This window comes from Callospermophilus lateralis, unplaced genomic scaffold (genome assembly GCF_048772815.1).
Source record: "Callospermophilus lateralis isolate mCalLat2 unplaced genomic scaffold, mCalLat2.hap1 Scaffold_122, whole genome shotgun sequence".
NCBI classification, from domain to species: domain Eukaryota; kingdom Metazoa; phylum Chordata; class Mammalia; order Rodentia; family Sciuridae; genus Callospermophilus; species Callospermophilus lateralis.
The window spans coordinates 584,585-612,006 of record NW_027512409.1 but is presented as its reverse complement, the minus strand read 5'-3'; the positions used below and the strand labels follow the sequence as shown (position 1 = coordinate 612,006).

At 38.4% G+C, this 27,422-nt stretch overlaps 1 protein-coding gene and 1 pseudogene across 1 annotated transcript in view; one reads left to right on the top strand and one right to left on the bottom strand.

Moving 5' to 3' along the window:
- Positions 1–354: 354 nt before the first annotated feature.
- On the bottom strand, positions 355–12,344 carry LOC143640115 (TATA box-binding protein-associated factor RNA polymerase I subunit A-like; annotated as a pseudogene).
- A 13,277-nt stretch (positions 12,345–25,621) lies between these two features.
- The window catches only part of LOC143637790 (transport and Golgi organization protein 1 homolog), a 40,272-nt gene continuing 38,471 nt past the window's right edge, over positions 25,622–27,422 (top strand). Inside the window, exon 1 of the mRNA XM_077108045.1 lies at positions 25,622–25,754. Coding sequence (XP_076964160.1) covers positions 25,622–25,754 — 133 coding nt within the window. The remainder of the gene's footprint in view (positions 25,755–27,422) is intronic.

Below are 27,422 nucleotides of genomic sequence, written 5' to 3'. Positions count from 1 at the left end.
TGTATTTTATTACATAACAGCAAGAGGCAAGTTATCTGCAAATAATAACTGCTACAGAGCTATATTCTCTAATTAAACATATTTATTTTTTCACTTGGAGAATCATTCCATAAAAAACATTTTATTTTAAATTACAAAAAAAAATATGTGTGTGTATATATATTTACATGGAACAAAGGCAGCGGCATTATTTTTCTAGTTATAACTTACAGTAAAAGGAAATACAAAAATACTTTCTATAGTCATAAATACTTTCTATAGTCATACTTTCTTAAACTATCAAATAAATACATTTAGTAACAATCTACTGCTACTACAGTGTGGCTACAACTGTGAAATAACTAAAATTTAATATCAGACTCCTGGATTTACAATACTGTATTTTTTCACTGATTTCTTCATCCACTTAATTTTCTTCTTTAACACTTGATGATCTTGTTTTAAAATATACCGAAAATATCTACAACCTAAAAAATAAAATGAGCAAAAAATTTTAGTACTTATCATCCAAATTTTTAAAGTACATGTGTATAGTTTGAAATTTTTGCTTCAACTCTATATATACCAGTATGGCCCACACATATTCTAAGAGCTGCCACCAATAAAATGTATTACTTCACAAAGATGTTTTTGATCCATTATAATTAAGGCATATATTTTAGCTTTTTTCCTTCTCTTTCCCCAAACCCTATAGTGATATACACATTATTATGTACATTCGTACATTAAAGGAATATTCTCCAAGATCAAATTAGTACTACTTCCCTCTCAACTTTAGCTTCTAAGTCAGCAAAAGAGGCATTATCACAGTCAGAAAAAGGTAAACAAACTACAAAATACACCTCCTTTGTAAATCCACTAGAGAGCTTAACTAGCAAAGCAACCAAATAGCTGAATTTTAACAAGAAAAGGTCCCTCCACAGAGCAAGGGGCCCATCTTGTTTCTCATACAGAATGGGGAGAAAGCTAGCATACCCCATTCTAAGCACAAAGCAAAAGCAGACCACAAACAGAATTTGAGTACTGTGGTGTAATGATGATAACCAGAACAAGAGGGAAAAAAAGCTCAGCTTTTGAATAGATTCACTCTCTCCACACTAACACCCAGACAGAAGAGATGTGCCCATTTTCAGGCATAACAACACCTGATATTCCTGGACAACTTCAGAATTCATAAAGCCCTTTGATGTGATGTTCACTTGATATTTCACAAAGGACAATCCCAGTGTCCAAATTCCTTTGGACAATCCCAAAGGTTAATTGCTTGACCTAAGTCACATGACGAGTAGAGAATGAGAAAGTTAGTCCAGGTCTTTGGACTCCAAATTCATAAAGTAGAAGAAGATAACAAGTGAACTGAAGAATCTCTTTAGGACACCTTAAACTCCCTAGCAAAATATATCTTACTAGTTGTCATCATACACATCATTCCTGTACATTTTGTAGCAGTTTCATTTCAGTACTGGCTAACTTTAATATTTCAGTGGTACAAAGCCGGTACGAGTTTTATTGGCCAAAATATTCCATAAAGAAACAATCAATTTCTCATTCCTTTTAAGAAGACTATTTGACAAATTAATGGGAGGCATTCTTAAGGAGAATTTTTCTCCTTACAGGAACATTTAAGTGTATATAATACAGATCTATTAAAGAACAATGAGGTATGAAAGAACATTCTTGATTAGTAGACAGTTTCAGTAAACCTATGCAACAAGGCCAAGCAGTCAGTGATTGTGAAACAGTCTTGCATAGTGCATCTTAATGCCCCCAACAACACCCAAGTCAGAGCATGAGAAATAATCACAATCAACAACATGAAAGCACTGTTTCTAACCCTAGGGGATTCCTTATAAGCACATTACCAGTTCCCAACTCATGATCCACTCTTTATTTTTGTTGTTGTTGTTGTTTAAGGGGGTACTGTTGATTGAATGCAGGAATATTCAACCACTGAGCCACATACTCATCACTCATCCCTATTTTTGTATTTTATTTAGAGACAAGGCCTCACTGAGTTGCTGAGTGTCTCGCTTTTGCTGAGGAGGGCTTTGAACTTGCAATCCTCCTGTCTCAGCTTCCGGAGCCATTGGGACTATAGGCATGCACGCCCAGCTCAACAATTATTTCTTGAGCATCCAGAATCCTTATGGACCACATTAGATAAGTTCTACAATCAAAGAATGGTCATATTCAAAAGATAAAATTAAAAGAAATAAAAAATGTACCTTATCCTAGCAGTACTCCAGCTACAAAAGCTTTCTCACAGGTCAAATCTGTATCTTCCTTCCAATCACTTTTTGCCCAAAAGTAGCTGAAGTGAAAGGTTGGCCACCAGCTTTTCCTGGAATTCCATTCTTCTTGAACCCATGCAAGATGATTCCTAAAAACAAAAATGTCAAAAGGGAATGTCAGTGATGGGGACAAATCTGTACATTAGAATTTGATTTTAGCTATAGGAAGCTATTTCCAGACTAACATCAGCAATAACATAAAATCAAATACTTTTTAATTCTCTTTGATCTCCACATACTAATTTCCTCTTAACTAAATAGCCAGTTCATTACAGTAAAGTGATGCAGTGATTCTGAAGTAAATTTTTTTAAAATTTCAGATATTCCATTTACTATTGATCTTGAGCAGGTTGCTTAACCTCTCTGATTCTCAATTTCCTTGAGGATAAAAATGATACTTATTTCATGACATTGTTATTAGGACTAAACTAGTCCAGAAGCAGGTTTCACATAAAGCTCCTTTTACAGTATCTGGTACACAGCAAATGTTCAATAAATGCTATCATAATTATTTAAAAGTTACTTTAAAACCTTAAATTATATGCTACCAAAATTTAATTAAAATGACATTATTATAAAATACATAAATACATGGATCTCACAACTGAAGAGCAATGCTAAATGTTCATCAATAATTTGAGGATACACTTATTTAGCACCTGTATGTCTCCTGTGGCAAAACTTCTAGAAATTTAAAAAGCAAACATTATGTTTCTTGGCTTTCAAAAGCCCTATGGTAGCTGGGTATGGTGACGCACCCCTATAATCCCAGCGGCTCAGAGGCTGAGGCAGGAGGATAGCAATAAGCAACTGGATGAGAGACTTTGTCTCTAAATAATATACAGAATAGGACTGAGGATATGGTTCAGTGGTCAAGTGCCCCCTGAGTTCAATCCCTGGCAAACCCCTCCCCTGCAAAAAAAAAAAAAAGCCCTATGGTTTAGCAGGGGTTTAAACAGTCCTTTATATTTGAAAGGAGTTTACATTGAGAGTACCATCTGAATGCTTGCCCACCCTCCACAAAAATTCATGTTAAAACCTAATCACGGGCTGGGGTTGGACTCAGAGGTAGAGTGTTTGCCTAGCATGCGTGGGGCACTGGGTTCGATCCTTAGCACCACATAAAAATAAAGATATTGTGTACACCTATAACTAAAAAAATAATAAATATAAAAAAACCCTAATCACCACTGGAAATAATTAGGACATGAGGAGATGAATCATGACCTAAATTAGTGATCTTTTAAGAGAAGCCCCAGGCAATTGCCTTGCTCCCTTCCACCATAGAAGGAACCCTCTATGAACTGAGAATCTTGTTCTTTATCAGACAGTGAATCTGCTGGTACCTTCACTTTTGACTTCCTAGCCTCCAGAACTTGTGAAAATAAATTTGTTATGTAAAAGCCACCCAAATTATGATATTTTGTTACAGAAACCCAAATAGACTAAGATATACATTTTTCCCCCAAGATCAGTTTAAGTCTGAAACAAGTTTCCACTTACCCTGGGTACCTTATAAAACTAAAATTAATATATAAACAATTTTGTGATATCCTTTATTCTGCCAAAAAATAGGTAAACTTTTACATATCCAGCTCACAATGGACTTTCAAGATGTAGTATTTGATAGTACACAGTATCTGGAAAGAATTGTTGTATGTTAAGTTTGTGACTTTGCATTTTCTAGCTTCTGACATTCAGAAGAAAAGAGCTGAAGAAATCCAAAAGTACAAGCAAATAAATGCTGTGTTTATTACTCACTCCATTAAGAGCTGTCTCAGATATCTAGCCAAATATTTTCATGCAGTTATGTTCTTAGTGCATCCAGCAAAATCCAGGACTCCAAACAATACTTTCAACTTTCTTCTTTTTCTTCTTTTTCTGCAACATTCATAACAGTTCAGGTTTAAATAAGGTATTGATTGAAGAAGTGCATAAAGCTAAAAAGGTAAGTACAGCTGATCAAAATGAATTATGTAAGCCTTCTAGTTTGGTTAATGGTTTAAAACAATTCATTATGCTCATATTCCTGAAATAAATCAGAAGAACGCTCAATAATATCAAACATGCTAATGAGGTCCAAGTGTTCAGTTTGATCCCTATATTGATTATATGCACTAATTCATATACTATGGAGAACATGAGTTAAAGTCCCTGCCCTATTTTCCCATCTTTGGAACTTCTCTTCCCTTAGGTAAAAAACCGATGCAATCTTTGCACCGATTTATTTGGATTAGTGGACTGATTTTCATTTAAGAAGCATGTTATTTTCTATACTGAAGCCCAGGAGGCATTAAAACAAAGTGAAATTACATAACTTGAAGGCAATTTTCTTTTTCCAATTGGGAACTGATGTTCTATAGCAGGAGTAGTCAAACTTCTGTAAAGGGTCAGATAATAAATATTCTAGATATACTAGTCTCTATTACAACCACTAGTTCTGCCATTATGGTGCAAAAGCAGCTATAGAAAATACATAAATAAATAAGTTCTAATGGAACTTGATTTACAAATACATGCATGAGGTCAATTTGGCCACTGGGACATAGTTGGTTAATTTCTTGACTATAGCTTATCTGTACAAAGAGGCATAAAACAAAAACTTGTTTACCTGATTTTCTAAGTAACATATGGAATTCTAACATCAGTCTATGCAAGGGTACAATCTGATACAAATTCTGGAAAAAAATCTTGTAATTTATACAAAGACATTTCTCAAATTTCAGCTTATGTTCAAATAAAGCTCTCATTGGTTAATATACTCTCAGTAAGTTATTCAAGGATTTAAAAGATATTTTGCTTTGATCCAATTTTAACTTGGGTATAAAAAAGTATTCTCTGTAAAGAATTTTTTAAAATAAAAATGCTACTAACATGATAGACAAGATTATTGGAGGAAACAGATGGGGAGAATTCTTAATTTGCATCTTATACATAGCTACAATATTTACCACACTTAAAATAATTTATTTTCAGAAGCAAGGACTCGGGGCAGGGGGGACGGAGAAATCACACAGAAAATACCAATCAGAAGAGATCACAGATTACAAAGTTTTATATACACATTACATATAAGATATTGTGAAATGCCTTTATATAATACATAAAACAAAAATTCAAAAAGGGGCAACAATTTGGGAGACTGGATTTAGGAACACAGTACCCTAAAGTTATTTGGGTAAACAATTTAACAATTTTTTTAAAGTATTTATTTTTTGTTTTAGGTGGATAAAATATCTTTTTTTATGTGGTGCTGAGGATTAAACCCAGTGCCTCACTCATGCTAGGCAAGCACTCTATCACTTGAGCCACAACCCCAGCCCAAAATTTAACAATTCTTCTACACAACAGGAACAAATTTAAAGGTTTTCCTCTCTGAAAACAAGGACTATTTTTATGAATATACAAAACCCCAAAATTTTAAATTATTTCTCATTTCAATACACATAATACTAAACAAATTCATTGTCTACTTTCCGAAGTACTTTGAACTTAAAATGAAATAATTCCCAACAAAACAAAAAATAGTTTGTTAACTTCTCTTAATGATTTGTAAAAAATCAATCAACCAGGTTCAATAATAAAGATCAACATACCAGTATCAGAGAATATTATTAAAACTTGGTTCCTACCAAAATCACATTGTATACGGCTCAAGTCACTTAGTTTTAACTTTTTAATTGAAATATATGTACTAGAAAGGTATAAGTCCTATGACATTGAATAAATCATCACAAAATTTAACACACCCAGGTGACCAGTACCCAGATCAAATAAAAGACCATCAGAATTATAAAATTTCTCCATCAGAAAGATTCCTAGGAAAACTGGGAATGAAACCACCATTTGGCCCAGCTATATCCCACTCTGGTTTATACCCTGCCTTTTCCAAGACTCCGATTACAGTATACTATAGAGACACAGTCACATCAATGTTTATAGTAGCACAATTCACAATTAGCTACATTGTGGAACCAAGCTAAATACCCTTCAGTAGATGAATGGATAAAGAAAATGTGGTATACACACACACACACACACACACACACACACACACACACAATGGAATATCACTCAGCATTAAGAGAGAATAAAATCATGGCATTTTCAGGTAAATGGATGGAGTTGGAGAACATCATGCTAAGTGAAGTAAGCCAATCTCAAAAAAACAAATGCCAAATGTTTTCTTTGATATGAGGATGTTGATCCACAATAGGAAGAGGTGGGGGGAGCATGGGAGGAATGGAGGGACTTTAGATAGGGCAAGGGGAGGGGAAGGGGAGGGAGGGAGTATGGGGGTAAAAAAGGCAGAGGAATAAGATGGACATCATTACCCTAAGTACATGTATGAAGACACAAATGGTGTGACTCTACTTTGTGTACAACCAGAGACATGAAAATCCTGCTTTATATGTGTAATATGAATTAAAATGCATTCTGCTGTCATATATAACAAAATAAATAAATATATTTTTTAAAAAAATTTCTCCATCAACTTTAGAAAATTCTTAGCCATTAACTGTTCAAATACATATATATTTTTATTATTATTTGTTTTTGTCCCATTTTCTGCCTCCTGCAAAACTCCAATTAAAGGTATCAGACGTTTCCACCAAGTCCCCAATACAATCTTTTTTTTAATTTTTATTTTTTTAGTATTTTTAGTTATAGGTTGGCACAATGTCTTTATTTTATATTTGTGTGGTGCTGAGGATTGAACCCAGTGCCTCATATATGCTAGGCAAGCGCTCTACCACAGAGCCACAAACCCAGCCCCCAATACAATCTTTTTTGCACTCTCCACCCTTTTTGCTCTGTCCTTTAGGTTGCTTTTTCTACACATTACACTAACCCTCTCTTTTGTCATACCCAATCTGCTATTAAACCCAACAATTTGAGCTCTTAGATCCCAATACTGTACTTCTCAAAAGGAAAACAGCATTTCTCCCTAAGTCTATCTTGTCTTAAGAATAAATGTTCACCCTATTGATTTCCTAATCGACTTTTAAAAGAAGACTAACAGATAAGAATTTCTGTTAGTCATCTGTATAGGCTGAAAAGAACCTTTCTTCTTTCTCCTCTAAAATAGCAGATTAAAAACTGACCACTAAATATATAAAGGACTACTATAGGAGATGGGGGTGCAGTTTACAGCACCCGTAGTCTATCTGAGGCCTTGTGCTTAATCCTGACACACAAATTTCTACAATTCAATACTCCAAAACCAAACAATCAAATTCAAAAAAGGGCAAAGGACTTGAATACTTGGAATAGACATCTCTACAAAGATGATAAATGGCCATAAAAAGATGTCCTAGCATCACAAGCCATTATTATGAGACACCACACTACTGGAATACAATACTACTAGAATAGCTACTATCAAAATGAAAAAAAGTTAAGAGTTGGCAACAATGTAGAAAAACCGAAAACCTCATGCATTGCTGGTAGAAATGTAAAACAGACATAACTAAAATGACTACAACCCCCCAAAAATATAGAATATCAAACAATATCGAACGTTTGACAGGATGTAGAGAAGCTGAACTCTGAAACATAGATGGTGGGAATGTTAATGGTACAATCAATCACTTCAAAAAACAGCTGATGGTTTCTTAAGAAGGTAAATATCTATTTTCCTTACTCAGCAATTACACACCTACCCAAGAAAAACAAAAATATATGTGCACTCACAGAAATACACGAATGTTCTTAGCAACATTATTCATAACAGTCAAAAAGCCAAATGTTCATCAAAAATTTAATGTATAAAAATGAAGTATTACTCAGCATTAATAAATTGCTAAAACAACATCATGGCAAAAACTCAATAACATGCTGAGTAAGAGAAGCCAGACACCCCCCACAAACAAAAAAAAAGGATAAAACTAAGATTACATTCATATGAAAATCCAGAAAAGATAAAATTAATCCATGATTTCAAAAATCAGACCAGTGACTGCCTGAAGGAAGGAATATGTGGGTAATGGGTTGTGAAATAAAGAACTTTTGGGAGTGACAGCAATGCTTTATATCATATTATTATGAAAGTGACATGGATATATGTTAAAACATATCCAAGCATATGCTTGCAATAAGTACACTTACTATATTTAAGTTAAAATTTCAATCGTTGATTTAAAAAAAAAATGCAGAATTCTCCAACCAGAGTGGCAAAGGGTTTCTAAAACACAGATCCTCTCTCCTCAGTAGAAGTAGAGTGTCTTCCTAGAGCCTGCAGAGGGAGCAACTTTCTCTGTATACCTTAGCATACTATTCATACACTGTCATTTTCTATGAGTGCTATAATATAAAAAGTTAGAAAACAATAACCTCGAAATGTTTGAACATAAACCTCCAAAACTGTTCAAATAGTGAAATAAAAAATCTATACCTTAAGCACACTTAATAGTTTCGCTCTTGGTGCCTTTTCCTTCTTTAGAAAATTGTATAAGTATATATGGGCATTCGGATTTGATGGGAACTTTTCATCATAAGCATAATTAGTAAGTATCTTTCAGGCTTTATCTTGATCACCATAGAATTCCAACATCTATATAAAATAAGTTATAATATCTTAGCTGAATTTTATAAGATACAAAAGATAATACACAACTTCATTGCTGAGTACAAAATTGACAAAGAGTACCACAGAAGGAACATGCTTCCACTAGCATATATGTTACATCATCTATGAAAAAAAATCACCTTAAAATAGAGGACTATAAAGTTCATTTTTCCTTGTGCTATTTTGTTACTGAAAAAAATAGTAATTTCAACATAAGAACTATTCCTATAAGAAATTCATGTCCTCAAAGCGAGAATATATATAATTTGGGGTTGGGGGGACAGGGATTGAACTCAGGGGAACTCGACCACTGAGACACATCCTCATCCCTATTTTGTATTTTATTTAGAGACAGGGTCTCACCTGTCTCTGCTTCACACCTCGCTTTTGCTGAGGCTGCTTTGAACTTGTGATCCTCCTGCCTCAGCCTCCCCAGCTGCTGGAATTACAGGAGTGTAATCCCACCTCACCCAGCTTCATAGCAAAAATATTAATGACTAAAATATGATGCTTACTAACCTCAGTGCCCCATTTATAACTTCAGTCACAAAAGAGTGCATAACAATTATAGCTTCTTCCATTTTGTTTCCATCTTTTCATGTTCAGCACTTTAAGTACTCAAACTTTCAAAGAATGATTTATCTTGAAAACTTATTCCAATTGTTCAGTATCAAAGCCCTCTGACAAATGACTTTTTTAAAAAATATATTTTTTAAAAAAGTATTTTACACAATACCATTATTTTATATATTTACTATTTTTTTTAAATGTGGTGCTGAGGATCAAACCCAGTACCTCACACATGCTGAGCAAGCACTCTACCACAGAGCTATAACCACTGCCCACAAATGGCCTTTTTACAATGACTGTGAGATGATAGAGAATCTTCATAAACTTTCTAAAAGCCATTATTCTTCATCTCATATATTGTGACCTAGTTTCAGATTTTTTTGTTCACTTCGCTTTATATCCCAGCAAATCATAAAAGATCTTTCAGCTTTTAAGCTCAACAAGAATAATACAGAACAGACACTTACAATTATATTGTTATTTACTTTGTAGATATTTGGCTATCTTTCAGGCTTCATCTTGATCACCATTTGGTGATCAGTCTTTTGGTGAAGGCCCAGACAGTTTATCCAGTAATGAAAAAAAAAGTAACATCAACAGCTTATTAATAAACAAAATGCCAGGTGCAGTGATGCACACCAGCAATCCCAGCAGCTTGGGAGGCTGAGGCAGGACAGAGTTCAAAGCCAGCCTCAGCAAAAGCGTGGTGTTAGCAATTCAGTGAGACCCTGTCTCTAAATACAAAAAAGAACTGGGGATGTGGCTCAGTGGTTGAGTGTCCCTGAGTTCAATCCCTGGTACCTGCCACCACCTCCTCCCCACAAAAAACCCAAATTATTTAGACCAAGAAAGAAATATGCCATACTCTTTCTCTATTTATTTAGTTAGATTTACAATTTTTTCCGTTAAATTTCCTCCTGATCAATAAAGATAATTAGGCATGCAATCTCTGCATAGGCTTAAGACAAAAATAAAAACAATACAATTTTATGAAAAGTCTACTTACCTCTACATAACTCTTCACAAAAGGGTCCCAAACTCCAGGAGTTTTAATCAATCCACAAATATTTACAGATGTCTTCCAGCTGTCACTGAGCATACTTTGGGTTGCTGAACTGTATGCATAATCATTTTCATCTGCCCGAAGATAAAAAATTTTTAAAAGTCATTTGGTGAAGGCCCAGAGTTCAATCCCCAGCATCACAAAAAAAAAACAAAAAAAAAAAAAAGAGAGAAAAGTTGTTTAGTATTGAGAACTTCTGTTAAGACAATAGTAAACTGAGCTATTGTTAAAAGAATAATACATCATGCTCAAGAGGGATCTATTCTAGGAATGCAAGGTTGGCTTAACAACTAAAAATCTATTAATGTAAATAAAGATCTACTGATCTAAACCAAATCAGTAGACCAAAGAACAAAAACCACATGATCATCTTGTGACCATTGACAATCTAGGAACTTTCCACAATCTGATTAAACAGTATCTATGAAAAACCCACAGTAAACATGAAATTTAATAGTGAAAGATTGGATGCTTTTTTCCCTAAAATCAAGAACAAGATAAGAATGTCCCCTCTCACTATTTGTATTCATTATACTGGAGGTTTTAGCTAGGGCTTACAGCAAATATTAGAAAAGACATCTAGACTGAAAAGGAAAACTATATTTTCTGTCTAGAAAATTCTAAAATTCCATTAAAAATTTATTAGAATTAATAAATGAATTCACCAATGTTGCCAGGTACAAGATTAATACAATAAATGAATTTACAATGAAGAAGCAAAAAATAAAATTAGGAAAACAATGCCATTTGTAAAAGCATCAAAAACTAAAAATAAAAGGTGTAAGTTTTAAAAAAGAGATGAAAAGTTCCATCTGAAAAGTAATATTGTTGAAACAAATTTCAAAAGACCCAAATAAATATAAAGACACCTCAGATACATAGGTTGGAAGACTACTATTGTTAAACTAGTCTACAGAGTCCTATAATTTCTATCAAAAGCGCAGGTAATCTTTTTGTATAAATGGACAAGCTAACTATAATTTATATGAAAATCCCAGGGACTGAGAATAGAATTAAAAATTTTAAAAAAGAACAAAGTTGGAACATTCATACCATGACTTTACAAATCCATTACAAAGCTACAGTAAGCAAGACAGTATGATATAGGTGTAAGGACGAAAATACATAGATCAATGACAGAAAACTGAGTGTACAGGAACAACACCTTCATGTTTATGGTATCTGATTTTCAAGAAGGGTACCGAGACAATTCAGTAAGAAAATACTTGTTTTCAACAACTATGTTGGCACAACTGGACATTCACATGCATAATAATTTAGTTAGATTGTTTCCTAACTCATATCACACACAAGAATTAACTCAAAATAGATTAAAGACCTAAATGCTAGAGTTAAAATTATAAAACTCTTATAAGTGAAAATCTCTGTGTCCTTTAAGTGGGCAATGGTTTCTTGGATATGCCAACAAAACCACAAGCAACAAAAGCAAAAACACATAATTGGACTTCATTAAAAAAAAATTGTGTTTCAAAGGACATCAGCAAGAAAGTAAAAAGACAACCTACAGAATAGGACAAAATATCTCCTATTAAGAGATTTCTATTAAGTCTATCTATTAAGAGACTTCTGTCTAGAATATATAAAGAATTCATGACCCAATAACTAAAATTAATGGTTTAATCAAAGTATATGCAAAAGGTATAAATATAAATTTCTCCAAAGGCATACAAATGGCTCACAGGCACATGAAAAGAGCTCAACATAATTAGTCCCTATAGAAATGCAAATCAAAACCACAGATACCATGGACTTTAGTACCCTTCCATTGATAATGGTGGTAATTTAAAATAGTGCAGCGAATTTTCAAGAAAGGGGTACTGCTGGTCGGCATGTTTTCGGTTGGTGCCCAGCACCTGAGGCTGCGCGGAGCATGGGTGGCGCTCCTCCAGCCCCAGGGCCGCACCTGGCGAGGCCTCGCACCAGGGAGGGGCCGGCAGGCCGAGCAGCCCCCCGAGCGCGCGCAAAGGTACCCTTGCACTCCCCAGGGTGCTACCTCCAAGCACCACCAACGTGAGCCAAGGGGCGACACGGGAAACCGCAGGACCCGCCCACCCCGGCGAGGGCCCGGCCTCGCTGTCAGGTTCCTGGCAGGAAGACGTCCCCGGCCCCCCGCGGGGGGGGGGGGTGGGGGGGTGGGCTCCAGGCACACAAACGGGAATGTTCGCCTCCCGGTCCCGGTGTAAACGGGCTGTCTACCCGCAGGACCCGTGGCCCTCCAGCTCCTGACCCTCCAACCCAAAAGCGCTGGGTCACAGCCCGAAGTGGGGAGGCCGCGGGCCAGTCAGAGACGCGCTGCCCAGCACGCAGCCCCGGGGTCTGGGGCACTCACCACCTTGGGCACCTTCCGAGGCGGGTGCCTGGGACCCAGACCCCTAAGCGACCCAAAACCCGGTGGCACCGCGGTCACGCGCGGCATCTTGGGAGGGCCCCCGCCAGAAGCCATAGCATTGGAAGCGGGCGCGCGGTGTCCCGCCGCGCTTTCGTCATGTTGCCGTGCACCTCCAGAGAACACGAAAACAATGTGGGTCTCCTGAGCAAGGCAGCTCCCATGGCGGCAGCGTGTAGGAAAGCGAAAAGGAAGGCCTACCTATTTTCAAGGGCTGAAACGGCTCCTGGCCCTGGCGAATCTGCTACTACCCTCGCCAGAAATGCGGCCCTCCTGCCGGAAGTGGAGCTTCCTCCATTTTGTGGCCCGCCATGGCTGCGGTGTTAAAGTTGTGGCCAGGATGCGGCGCCTTTGACTGAGGAGGTAAGCCAGGCAAGCCATCCGGAACGTCTCGGGGAGCAGCAAAGGACCAGCCCGGAGGCAGAGGACCTGTCATGTACAGCGTGGGCAGAGGCCGAGACAAGCCCGAGAGGAAAGGCGGCACAAGGAGGAGGCCGGGCCAGGTGGCGCCGCGGCGGCGGGGGCAGTCGACTGGACCTGCTGGTGTTCGGCTATGCCTGCAAGCTGTTCTGGGACGGCAAGCGGGCCCTGGCCCAGGAGCAATGACAACACCTCATCCCCTGGATGGGGGACCACAAGCTCCTGATCCACAGGTCAGTAGCACCCCCGACCCGACGCCCCTGCGGCCCTCCCCTCCCCCGCGGCGGGTCCGCCTGGCACCGACGTGGGATCCTGGCGTCCGGGGGGGGGGGGGGGGGGGCAGGATCGCGTCGCCCGCCCCAGGGTCCGGCTGCAGCCGGTGTCACAGCCGTCGCCGAAGTCTCTGCTGCGCCGCGCGCCCTGGGCGGCCGCCGGCCACAATGCGCGGTGGAGCCGTGGGGTCAGCGGCACTCGGCGCCATGCGGCGGCCGCCTGGAGCGCGCTGTTCTTCGCGATGCCGCCCTCGGACCCCGCGAGTTAGCCTGCGGCCTCCCCGGCCAGCAGTACCCGGGCGGTGGGCGAGGCCCCGCGCTGCCGACACCCTGCCGCAGCGGCGTCCCTGGGGCTGGGCCGCCGCGGGTTCTCTTCCAGTGTCACCGCCCGGCCTGCGGAGGGCCGGCTGGCGGCTGGGTGTGTGGTTGGAAAGGGCGACGTACATGCTGTAGGGTGTTTGCTGCCCGCTCGCTTCCCTCCCTCTCCCCGGGGTGCTGGGATGTCCCTGCCGCTCGGGCAACACTACTTCTGGGGCCCAAACTGAAAGGCTAACCATGGAATAGTCTCTCCGAGTGAAGGAAGCCGTGTTTGAGACGATTAGAACTGCATTCTGCAAAGCCCTGGAACCTGACTGTAGGGATGACCTTTGAGCTGCCCAGAATGGACACAGTAATGATCAAATAGGCTTTTTTCCCGTCCCTGACATTTCCATTTGGAGGTAGAGCTAGGAAACAAGGACTCCTAGAAGGAAGGGTTGCAGATCATATTGGCTCTAGATCTAATGCTCCACGCTCTGCTCAGACGTGCTGTGCCTTTGAACTGCCATTTCTATGGAACGATGTTGCCTGAGCTCTAGGGCTTGCTTTCCAAAGTGTGACTTGTAATGTGCATTATTAAAGTTCGGTGAGCGCTGGTGTCTCAGCTTTTCATGCAGTTTCCATGTCATTCTGTACATGATTTGACTTTGATCTCTCAAGACTGGTGGGGAGCAAACACTACACATGTAAATGTGTAATATTTTTAAATAATAATTTACATTTGTAAGTTAAGAAGGTTTACATTAAAATAAATCTAATTTTAAATATTAATAAAATGCAAATAAATAAATAAAATAGTGCAGCTATTTTGGAAAACAATCTAGTGCTCCTTCTAAAGGTTAAACATAGTTATATAATCCAGAAATCTCACTCTTAAGACCATATTCAAGAAAAATAAAACTGAACATAAATATTCACAGCAATATTATTTAAAAAGTAGAAACCACCCAAATGTCGATAAATTGATAAACATGGAATGGTTAAATGTGGTATCTCTATACAATGGCATGTTATTCAAAAAAAGGAATGAAATACAGTACTTGCAACCTTAAAATCATTATGCTAAGTGAGCACATATTGTATAGATGATTCCACTTGCATGAGATTCCCAGAATACATAAATCTCTAAAGACAGAGAGTAGATTAGTGGTTGCCTAGAAGCTTATGAAGAAATGGAGAGTTCAGTGTTTCTTTCTGGGGTGATGAAAATGTTCCAAATTTAATGATGGTGATGATTACTGGGCAACTCTATGAATATATTAAAAACTATATGCTTTAAGTGGGTATATTTATGTGGCATATAAACTATATTCTCAATTTTCAATAAAGCTATTATTTTCTTAAAAAAATATGAGACCACTATACCCAATAAACTAGCAGATATAAAAAAAATTCTGAAATTAACAAATGTTAAGGAACATACTGACAAAAGAAAACCCTAATCAGATTACCAGTGGAATATAAATGGTACTACTTTGGAAAGAGTGTAGCATATTATATATTGCCATGGTTTTTGTTACCCAAAGACACACTATGATTACTGGCTTGGGCCTCAGTGTGGTGCTATGGGAGATGAAAACAGTGGGGGATGGAGCTCTTCCAAATGGATTTCAGGACTGTTTTTTCTAGTTCTGGAAAAATGACACTTATTATCATTATTATTATTATTTTAAATATATATATGACAACAGAATGCATTACAATTCATATTACATATATAGAGCACAGTTTTTCATATCTCTGGTTGTATACAAAGTATGTTTACACCAATTTGTGGGTATTTTGATGGGAATTACATCAAATCTGTATGTTGCTCATAAAACCAATTTCAAACATATACAATCATATTAGTAGTGATTTTAGTGTCCAAAAAGAGATCTACTAAACAATAATTACTGGGCTGGTTTGGTGACTTGTAGTCCTAACTACTCAGAAGGCCAAGCCAGGAGGATTGCTTGAGTCCAGGAGTTGGAGATCAGGTTAGGCAACATAGCAAAACCCCCATCTTAAAAATAATAATAATTACTGATGTCAAAACACATCTCAGTCATTATGATAGTCACTAACTCTTCAGTGTTTTCCTTGAAACTCTAATATACAATTAGTGAATGTCAATTTAGGACTAATTGTGCTGTTTTATAGAGGAGAAAGTTGATTATAATGGTAAATGAAATCAGCTATCATGAACTGATTTGTGTTTATTTAATTACAATTATCATGCTGATGACTCTACATATTAAGTCTCCACCTATAGTCCCCTAGGTGCTAATTTTAAAAACATGAGTTTTCATTAAAAATAAGAAAATAAACCCCTCCATATGCATTTCAATAATTCAAATTGTATCATAATTTGACTATTAACACAAAGGGAAATCAATGCAACTAATTCAGATCTAAATTTAAGATTATACAGTGCAAAAGAGGGAATAGTCTTGGAAAGGGAAGTAGAAAAATGTAAGATCCCTCTTAGATGTCAGAAAAAGTAAATTCAAAAATGTGATTATTTTTTAAAGGTAGTGTTAACTTGAAGTGGAAAACAAAAAGAAAAAAAACCTTTGAAGCAAAGTCAGTTGTGTTTACAAGGGCCTTTGGGTTTCTTTGATGTTTTAGTGCTTCTGGTTTTTAAAATGTTGATTTGTGGAGGATGGGCACAGGGGATTGAATCTAGGTGCTTAACCACTGATCCACATCACCAGCCCTTTTTTACATTTTTTTATTTTGAGATAGGGAATCCATAATTACTAAAGGCCTTTCTAAATTGCTGAGGGTGAATTTGAACTCAAGATCCTCCTGCCTCAGCCTCCAGAGCCACTGGGATTACAGTGTGCATCATGAAGCCCGGCCTTAAATGTTGATTTTATAATCCTTTCTTTTTAGCTGATAAGAGAAATTACAAAATACAGAATACTTGCAAACTACAAAATATAGGATACTTACAACTAAAGGTGCTTTGTTAAATGATCAGAGTTTAACTTAAGTTTCAAGCAGTGACTCTCAAACTGGGAGAGTGATACTATCTTATCAAGAGAAGTTTAGAAATGCCTGGGGGCATTTTGTTGTTGTTTCACCATGACTGAGGAAACTACTAGCATTTTTTGGCCAGGCCCATAGATAGTATATAACCTTCAGCTAGAAGGAAGAGTCCAAACCAAAGTACCAATAGAGTTCTATCAAGAAACCCTGGTGCAAAGAAGTAATCTACCAAGGTCTCTTACTTAACTGCAAGGAAAACACAGTTGCAGTAAAGTAAGAGAACAGAGCAGGTGCCGGGTGCAGTGCTGCATGCCTGTAATCCCAGTGGCTCTGGAGGCTGAGGCAGGAGGATCCTGAGTTCAAAGCCAGCCTCAGCAAAAGTAAGGCCCTAAACAATTCAGTGAGACCCTATCTCTAAATGAAATACAAAATAGGCCTGGAGATGTGGCTCAGTGGTCTAGAGCCCTTGAGTTAAATCCCTGTTACCAAAGAAAAATAGACCACCCAGGTGACTTGTTTGTACCAGTAGGTCTACCTAAAACGAAAAGGAACTTTATGCAGTCAAATTGTTTTATTATCCATTTAAATATAATTCTTTATTTCTTTATGTTTGTCAAGAAGTAAATATATTTAAGATAAAAAATGAAAAGTAATAAAAGAATGACAAGTGTAGGAACCTAATGATGACTTACACTTTTTGATTACAGACTTGAGATTCATCTGAAATGACAATGCAATCCCTAGCTATTGCAACAGAAATCTTAACCTCTGAGTGAAAAAAAAAAAAGATGGATGTTGAGATACCTTCAATCATCTTTTCTCACTTCTGCGTAAGTACCAAGAGAGGTTGGCCAAAAATATTTTAAAACCTAAAACATACTTTTAAACTTGGCTTTTCTTTAAAATAAGTGCAAATATATGATATGGCCTAGTGTTAATTTATAATCCCTACTTTCTTATGCTATGACTGTGTCTTTAAATGTGCCCAGTTTGAACTGAGATGTGCCATGAGTCAGATATCAAAGACTTATTGTGAAGAGTGTAAAATAACAGTTATATTTTTATTTTGATTACAAGTTAAAAGGATGACATTTTGAATATATTGGATTATGTAAAATGTATTATTAAATGAAGCTCATCTGTCTTACTTTTTAAAATATGACTTCTAGAAAATTTAATTTACATGTAAATTTAATTTACATACTCTAATTAACATGTAGAGTTAATATTATATTTCTATTGGTGGTTCTAAGGGATCAGTGAGAAATAAGAGAAAGATCATGTTCAGATTCTCTATTTCATCATTTGGGTTTGATGTCATTCACTGATCCTCTTATGTATTCCAAACCATTTCAAAATTCATGTGGATTTGGGTAAGACTGAGCTTTCATACTAATCGCAGAGAACTTACTTTCCCATATATGTTTGATCAGTGTCCCCCACTAAGTATAGTCTTCATAATAGTGTTTATGATCCTGTTTCTAATTTTATACTGCATGCATCAGTTAAAATGCTGAAGATTCAGGAGGGCTTGCTTTGCTTCAATGTATGCTCTGGTAGACTATATGTTATCCCAAAGAACATATTTTCTCCTCCACTCTCCCTGTCTCCTCCAAGAGGTGCTTGTGATCTTCCAAGCACACTTTGGGAGGATGTTATCAGCCTTACTTTGTTTCAGTGAGAAGAGAACAGTTTCCAGAGTAGGCACTATCTAAAAATGGCTCCTTAGTGATGAAAGTATTTATTTCCAAGACTTTTGTTGCTTTGTCAGTTGTCCATATTGGCTGTAACAGCCAGGATTTTGCTGTTTAATTATTTAAACCACATAAATGGGCAATCTTTCATATATTATCTCATTTTCTTCTTAAAAAATGAACTATACAATTTTAACTTTGACCCATATTTGTATAGATGAAATATCTGAGACTCAGAAAAGTTAATGAGTTGCCTATAGTCACACAATTAACTTCTGACTCTTACTACAATCCTTTTGGCTATATTCCTTACTTCTGCTGTTGTTCTGGTAAGGAAGTAATTTATATTTCTGAAAACTAAATGGATCAGTGCGGGGCTGGGGATGTGGCTCAAGTGATAGCGTGCTCGCCTGGCATGCATGCGGCCCGGGTTCGATCCTCAGCATCACATACAAACAAAGATGTTGTGTCTGCTGAAAACTAAAAAATAAATATTAAAAAAGCCAAACAGTGCACTGTGGAAATTGAGATGTATAGGCCACATGTCCCCAATATCTGTTCTGCATTTATTTCAACACACCAAATATTTGACCTCCATGAAAAGAATGCCAAGGTAAATTAGGCAGAACCAGAAACAGGAACTCATATACATGCCATATATTAGTGGCAATTTCAGATGTTTGAGTTTCTTTCTTTGTACAGTTGAAAGTGGAATAATATTTGTCAAGGCTAGACAAACAGTAGATGCTGGCAGAAGACCTTGCCTTGTATATGACTCACTCCCATTAGTTCACTACACTTCGACATGACTTTTTAATTGTGGGGAATGCCTCAGCCCTACTGGTCATGCCCAGCCTAAACCTCCATCTTCCCTGGATTTAAGGACAAGATACTTGTTTAAATTCCACTTAAGTTATATTATCCCTTTACTTAAAGTTTAATATTTTCTGCATTTTTATTCTATTAAGTCTAAATCCTTATGCTTGATTTTCAAGGAATTTCATAATCTTACCTAAGCACACAAATATGTCATCCTTTATAGAATCCTTTCCTCTTAGCAAAATGAGGTGTCCTTACTGTCCTTTAAAGATATTTCTTTCTGCTGAGTCTTTCTTATGCTGTTTAATTCACTTGCCTTTTATTCTCTTTTTAGAATCTGAATCCTATGTACTTATCCAGGTCTAACTCAAATCCCAAGACTCATATCTTACTTTTAACTCTTTAGTGTTTACAATTTTTACCAAAATACATTTTAGCATTTATTTTGTGGCAGGGTAGGGCCCTTGCCACCCTCCCACTACACTAACTCTTACCAAAGAGGAAACTGGTGTTACCAAGAAAGACCTGTTTATTTTTTAGGAGTTCCCACTCTCGAGATTATAATGAGGATCTAGAGTCACCTCCACCCTTGGAGATAGATCCAAGATTGGGGTCCTTAGGCACAGGTGTAAAGGTTGATCCATTGCCTAAACCTCTTACACTGGCACAGAAGATGATGTACACACACACACACACACACACACACACACACACCAAAACTCAGAAAGGAAGTGAGGGAGAGAGGGAGGGAGGGCCGGGAAAGAAGGAAGGAGACCCTTTGAAATCCATTGAGAAATGATATTGTTCTGGTCAACCTGAGAGAAAATGGATATTTGTTGTCATTTTCTGACTTTCCATATTGTGACCAAGCATAGTGCTCTTATTTTTATTAATTTTTTACTAAGACCTTTACTTGGATTCACCTGGTTTATAACTTTCTACCTTTAAATATAACTGAATCTGCTGAGAGGTGGTGGCAGAGTCTGTAATCCCAGATTCACCTTAGCCATTGTTTTATCTGAGTTTGAATTAGATCACTTTTATATCTTCTTTTTTCTCCTTTACATGCTTATGATTTTCCATAGCATCTTGAACATATGGTATACAACTGTATTAATGTCCTTGTATAATAACTCTATCACAGTGTAATTAATGATCATTTCTATTAATTTTCTTTTCAACATGGGTTATATTTTCCTACCTCTTTGCATGCCTCATACATTTTTATTGGATTCCGAACATTGTGAATTTACCTTGTTGAGTATTGGATATTTTGTATTCTTTTAAATATTCTTGAGCTGTGTACAGCTTTTTGCTGAACTATCCTGGAAACATATTTTGTATTCTTTTAAATATTCTTGAGATGTGTACAGCTTTTTTCTGAACTATCTTGGAAACATTTTTATTTTTTTAAGATTCTGCTAGACAGGCGTTACCTTCAATTTTGGGCTAATTTTTGCCTTTTACTGACTATGTTACTTGATGCCCTTTTATTATAGATTTTCCATTCCAGCTGGTGATTAAAAAAATTGATCTCTATGCCAACAATCACCACCACCTTCCATCCTGTTCCTTTCTGAAGATTCTTTCTCTGGCCTTACATGTGTGCCCATTGTTACTTAACCACAGACTTCAGGGGAACTCTCCATAGATTTCTAGAGAGCTAGTACATGTACACACTCTCTCTCCCTCTGCAGTTCTCTACTCTCTTCTTTACTCTGATCTGTGACTTCTAGCTGCATCCGTCTCTTCAGAGTTTAAAATCCATCTCTTCAACTCAGGAGATTTTCTATTTGAGTTTCCCTTCTCTGAATGTGGCCTGAAAAATTCTTTCCGGGGAATAAATTGGGATAATCCTAGCACTCATCTCTCATGCTTAACTTTATCTTAGAGGTCACTCTTATGCTGCTTATTATCTAATATCTGAGAACTGTTGTTGTTTGTATTTTGTCCACTTTTTTCCAATGTTTCATATGCGAGGGTAAATCTCTTGCCCCTCTTGGAGAGATTTAGTCCTCCATAATGTTTAACACTATTCTCTGGCACATCATTTACAATAGATGAGGTTCTTCCTGGTAACGGCAGCGTTAGGCCTTCTGAATGCTCCTAGGCAAGTGCCTTCACAAGTTTCCAATGGAATATGTTATTATGCTGCCAATTATTTGTTGCAGATATGTTTTTCTTGTCTCATTTAGATTGTACTCTGACATTAGAAACCCTTCATACTTAGAATTTTATGTCCCCTCCACCCAAACTGGATACATTTACCTTTAACAATTACTCAACCCTTTCCCCATAAGAATTCCCTTTGAGGTATTAAAGAATAATGCACTTGAGATTATTTATCTCCATGCCAACAATCACCACCACATTCTATCCTGTTACTTTTCTGAAGGTTTTTAACATAACCTTATATTAAACATCAATGCCACATATTTAAATGCTATGAGTAAAAGTGAATGCTGATTCATCCACTAATTGTATGTATCCTGGTAGAAAGAACTACCACTACCTTATTGTGGCCAGTTGAGAAATTTTCTTCTCATTATCCACCAGACTAGTTAATATGTCTTTAAGGCAATAAGTTTAAAAAATGATACTGATAAATCAAAATATTGAAAACTCTACAAACTAAGCAGCTAGTTCTTCAGTAACTGGAAGCACTAACTATGCATATAAAATTATATCTGATTATGAGTCAAAGTAAATATCAAGAAGATAATATGCAATTAGATCATTTTGCTATTCTGATTTTTCCACCAATGAATTATCATTAATCTCTATTCTATAATAAGAAAAATTCTACAACATACCATATTCTATAATAAGAAAAATAAGAAAAAATTAAAACTAGTTTTTAAAGATCTGCTTAAATATTCCAGTATCATGTAACCAAACAACTACTCTCCACAACAACTATGTTTTTATTCAACACAAACATTCAGGGGTACATTCCTGGAGTTGAGGATGCATGCTGCTGAGAGGTGGACCTTAAATGCCTTGTTCCCATAGCTTATTTCCTCTCAGTACTATTTATATATGGGGGCTTAATAGTTAATATATGTGTTTAGGTTAATATTGTAGTATATTTATAATATCATTGGAACCATGAGTTTATCCAACAAATCATTTGTTAACTCTCTCATACATTCTAGGCATTTCCCTAGTCACTGATGTAACAGTAGTGAACAAAACAACTAATTTCCTGCTCATGTTGGAAATTGTGTTTGAGGTTGGGTTGGAGCAGTCAAGTAGATAAACAAATGTAAGGCAAGTAGTAAGAGAAGTCTAAAGTGGTAAGGCAAGTCTGAAGAGAAAGAAAGGCAGGGTGATGGGCTTGGTAGTCATGGCAAGAGGCTCTATTTTGTGTAGGGTGGCCAGGGAAGGCCTTTATCACATGAAATGCCACTGTTACAAAGACATGATAAAGTGAGGGGGTAGTTAGCTAGTCAGATGATTTGGGGAGTTAAGGTTGAGGCAAAGTTGCAAGTGTAAATGCTCTGAAGCAGGGGTGGGCTTGGTGTATTTAAATGGAACTAACAGAGCAAGAGAAGAATGTTAGGAAATGGGGAGAAAAGGATGAGGGGAGTCACATTGATTAAGAGCAGTCCATAATAAGGCAGGGCAGTCCATAATAAAGTCATGGCTTTTTTTTTCCTGATACCAGAGATTGAACCCCCAGGGGCACTTAAACACTGAGCAACACCCACAGTCCTTTTTAAAATATTTTATTTAGAGATAAGGTCTCACTGAGTTGCTTAGGGACTCACTACATTTCTGAGGCTGGCATTGAACTCAGAATCCTTCTGACAGCCTCCTGAGCTTCTGGGATTACAGATGAGTACGACCAGGCCCGGCTAAAGTCATTGCCTTTTATTTGGAAATGGGAAGCTATAGGAAGATTTTGAACAGAGAGACACAATCAAATTTATATTTAAAAATATCAGTCTAGTTGCCATCAGGACAATAGATATTGGGGAAAATGAGGGCAGAAGCAAGGACAGAAGAAGGCTATGGAAATCATTCAGGTGACTTATGATGTGGGTTTGGACTGTATATTGGCTTAGCAGATGCAGAGGAGTGGTCAGATTCTGGGCATGTTTCAAATGCTTACTTGGAAAGAAGGAAGTCAGAAAAATAAATAAATAAAATGCTATATAATTTATATCAAATTCTAGAAAATGCAAAAAAATCTATAATGACAGGAGATGTTTGGAGACAGCCAGAAAAGGTGAGGGGAGGGATTACAAAGAAGGATGAAAGACTCTTTTGATTTTGGTGATAGTCTCATGGGTATATTCATGTCAAAACTTATCAAATTGTACACCTTAAACATTTGCAATTTATTGTAGGTCAACTATATCTCAATAAAATTATAAAAATAAAGACATAATATTGTCTAATGGACTGGAGTTGGAATGTGAGAGAAAAGAGATCAAAGATGGTTTGTAAGTTTTGGGTTTTGAGCACCTGGATAATGGGAATTAAATTGTCATTCTTATTTCTGAGATAGGGAAGACTGAAAGGAGCAGATTTTGAGAGAAAAATGAGTTCAGTTTTCAACATGTTGTTAGAGATGCCTACTAGATACATTTTATAACATAATAAATACATGGTAGAAAAGAAATGAAGAATGACAGTTTCTCTCTATGATCCACTGGTTCTCCAGAAAGCACAGAAGTACACTGGACCAATGGGGTCCTCTCATGACCCCTGTAGACAAATGTTTGTACACACCTTTTTTCCATTGTTTTCTTTATTTAACATTATGAACATGGTGGACTACATTCTTTTCTCTAAGTTTTAAAGATTCAGTTAATTTGGGGAAACAACTGATGGGTTCATTGTTGGAGGTTGATGAATAACTTTAGCAGAGACTATAGTAACAAGCCCTTGGTCACAGACAAGTGAGAATGGCTCCACCAAGGATGGGAGCATTGCAGACATTCTTCCTTGGGCTGGCTAGCTTGTGCCTTTCCCCCCCTTAACTGTACATATCAGTAATTCAGCTATATTATGATTTAAATCAGATTTTGCTCCTCTTGTCAGAAAGTACAACATTTGCTTGTTAGTTGATGGGTTGTGATGAAAAGGAGTCTACTCCTTGGGTTTGAAACTTAGCTCCATTACTCACTGGATGTGTGACTACCTCAATTTACTCTAAAATAAGGATTGGAATAGGACCTACTACTACTGTAAGGTACTATTGTTATGAAGATTAAATGAATTGATATGTATAAAACCTTCAGAATAACAACTGGACATAAAGAAAGTGTTCAAGAAATGTTAGCTAATAGCTTTCTTCTCTGACAGTCAATTTTGACTGTTGGTTCCCACTATGTTGTGGACTTTTTTGGACCAGGACCAGATATCTTGTCTTATGATTTTCATCCACTCCCACACCATGCTAGGGCTTTGTCCAGCGTCTGGCATGAATGGTAGCACAAAATGAAAGTTAAAAATATGCTGTTGAATTAAATAATTTCTTCCCTTATGGATAAAGACAAGAATCTCAAGATCTTAGCCCAAAGACTACTGTCCATCTCTCTGCCCTCACTTGTCCCCGCCTTAAAAAAAGCAGGCCATAGTCTCCAGTTTACACCCTCACTCACAGTTCCATTCACTTTCCCACTTTCCCCTTTCCTAATCAGAGGGATCTTGGGGTGGGGCTTCAAGGAACCTCTAGGAGTTTGAAGGGGAGGGAGCTTGAAACCATAGACTAGCTGTCACAAATCATGGGTGGGATTTGGTAGTTCAGAAAAGGAGGTACCAGACCAGGAATGGGGGATGGGAATGATGGTGAAGTGGAGTAGGCTAGTTCAGGATGGACCAGAAATGAGACGTTGAGGAAAGCCAGAAAGGACCAGTTGGTGGAGTGGCGGGGGATGGGTGGGTGATGAATGGAATCATGCGGAGGGTGGCTTGTGAGGGTACAGAAGCAAAGGCAGGTGATTGGACGAGAAAGAGTCCTAGTTGCCACGGCAGCGACTAGAGGAGAAGGTCTTCAGTTGAGGAGAAGGTCTCCAATAGAGAAGGACGGGGAGCTCCGGCTCCGTGCTTTCCCCAGTAGAGCCAGTGCATCGACCCCCATATATCCCTGCTGACGTGTCAACCGGGAAAGGCTGAGGCCTTCCCGGGCACCGCCCCTCCGCGCCTCGCTACCCACCGCCCCCTGAGCCCTGCAGCCTACTCCACCACGTCACAGGCTCCCTGAGGTGACCACAACATGGCTGCGGCGCCAGGGCTGCTCTTCTGGCTGTTCGTGCTCTGTCCGACCTGGCGAGTGCTGGGCCAACCGGACCCGAGCACCGGCCGGCGCTTCTGGAAGCACAAACTCTGTGCAGACCACGAATGCAGCAGTGAGTGCGCAGGCGGGCGGGCGGCCCCGGGTCTCCGCAGTGGCTCTTCGGGGCTGCATGGGGCTCCGATCCCCCCCAGTCCCCAGCCCCGTGGGCTGGGCTAGGGGATCGCAGGACGACGGGTGGGGCGCAGGACTGACAAGAGCCTCGGGACCCTGCGTGTCCCCTCCGGCTTTGACTCCCACTTGTTGCCAGTGTTTTATTTTTCTCTACTGACTGAGGCGGGGGTTGGGAACAGGATTCCTCAGGGACAGCTCTCAGTTTATTCCCTTCCAGGATTTGACTAGGATCTCAGTGGGTAATGGGGTTGCGCCCTGCGTGCCTGGGGCTCCCCACGCTGTAGCAGAGCGCTTTTCTGCCCCCGCCACAGGGACCTGGGCCGGTGCGGTATCAGGACAGATGCTCTCCAGGGCCCGGTGGCCCTAATCCCAGCGGCAGGTTGATGGTGGGGCTACTTGGGAAAGGCTCACTGGCCCCTTTGTCCTTTTGCTGCACTGGGGATTGGGCTGGTTTTGCCTTTTAACAGGGACTAGAGTTTAGGCTTGGGAAGAGCACCGAGTCCAGGCACACAATGTGTTCCGAGGTCTCGGCCCTGACTCTGCTTCAATCCTGTCATTTCTGTGCATAGAAGCCTCCCTTCATATTTGAGGTAGGGTAGCAGGTGGGCCAGTAATCTTTTGCTTTTGAAAGAGGCCAAGGATCTGCACCAGCCACCTGGGAACTGCAGCCTCTTCTGTGCGCAGGAAGCAGACAGAATTGCTTCCCAGTCCTGGATTGGAGGTGGGCGGTGGGGAGGATGTAGCCATTCAGATTGAGACGGAGAGGTTTGTTGCGATAACAATAATAAATACTCCAAGATTTTTATAAGCCAATTCAGTTTTAGACTCAGTCGCTAGTGTTGTTGGAACCTCTTTCCTCTATATATTTACTGGCCCATAATACTTCTTATGGCCTCCCGCTTGGTTTCTAGTAACCTTGTAACTTGATGACCGTGTTGTCCATAAATTGTAAGCAGTACATATTTTAAAATATTCATGATAAAAAGGCCAAGAAGTTTATCATTGAGCTCTTTATGCCTAAATTGGTGTTACCAAAAACAAGTTTTATAATTTGAATTGTTTGTTCCACTCCAATAAAGAAAAAAGATGTCTCCAATATATGTTAAGCAGTTCCTAGAGGTAACTCTAAGGCTGGAGTAAATAAACACTCAGAAAAGCAAAGCAGCTGCCATGATATTTCCTTTCAGTTTTGGGTGAACAAAATCAGGCTTCCAGCATGGTAGAATGTTTGCTATTCTTTGCTATCAAGCGCTATCCTACGTGGGCTACCTGGACAATCTCATCACTGATGCTTCCTCAGTACTAAGACATGGTGTTGGTAAGGTTCAGTGGGGTAACATAACTTGAGAAATGGCCTGTGTCCAAACAGATGTGACCAAACACAACAGGTGGGTCTGTGTTGTGTTGTAGGAAGTAGTGAGGTGTGTATGTCAGGTGTCCTTGTGTGCCTTCCAAATAAGTGCTCCAAAAAAAAAAAAAAATAAGAACTAAATAGGTGCTCCATAGTATGCATTATGTTGTCACCTAATATATTACAGATTTGTAAACCCTCTATGACCTAAGGGGGAACAAGAGAAACATTGCCATTTCCACTTGTGATGAGAATTCC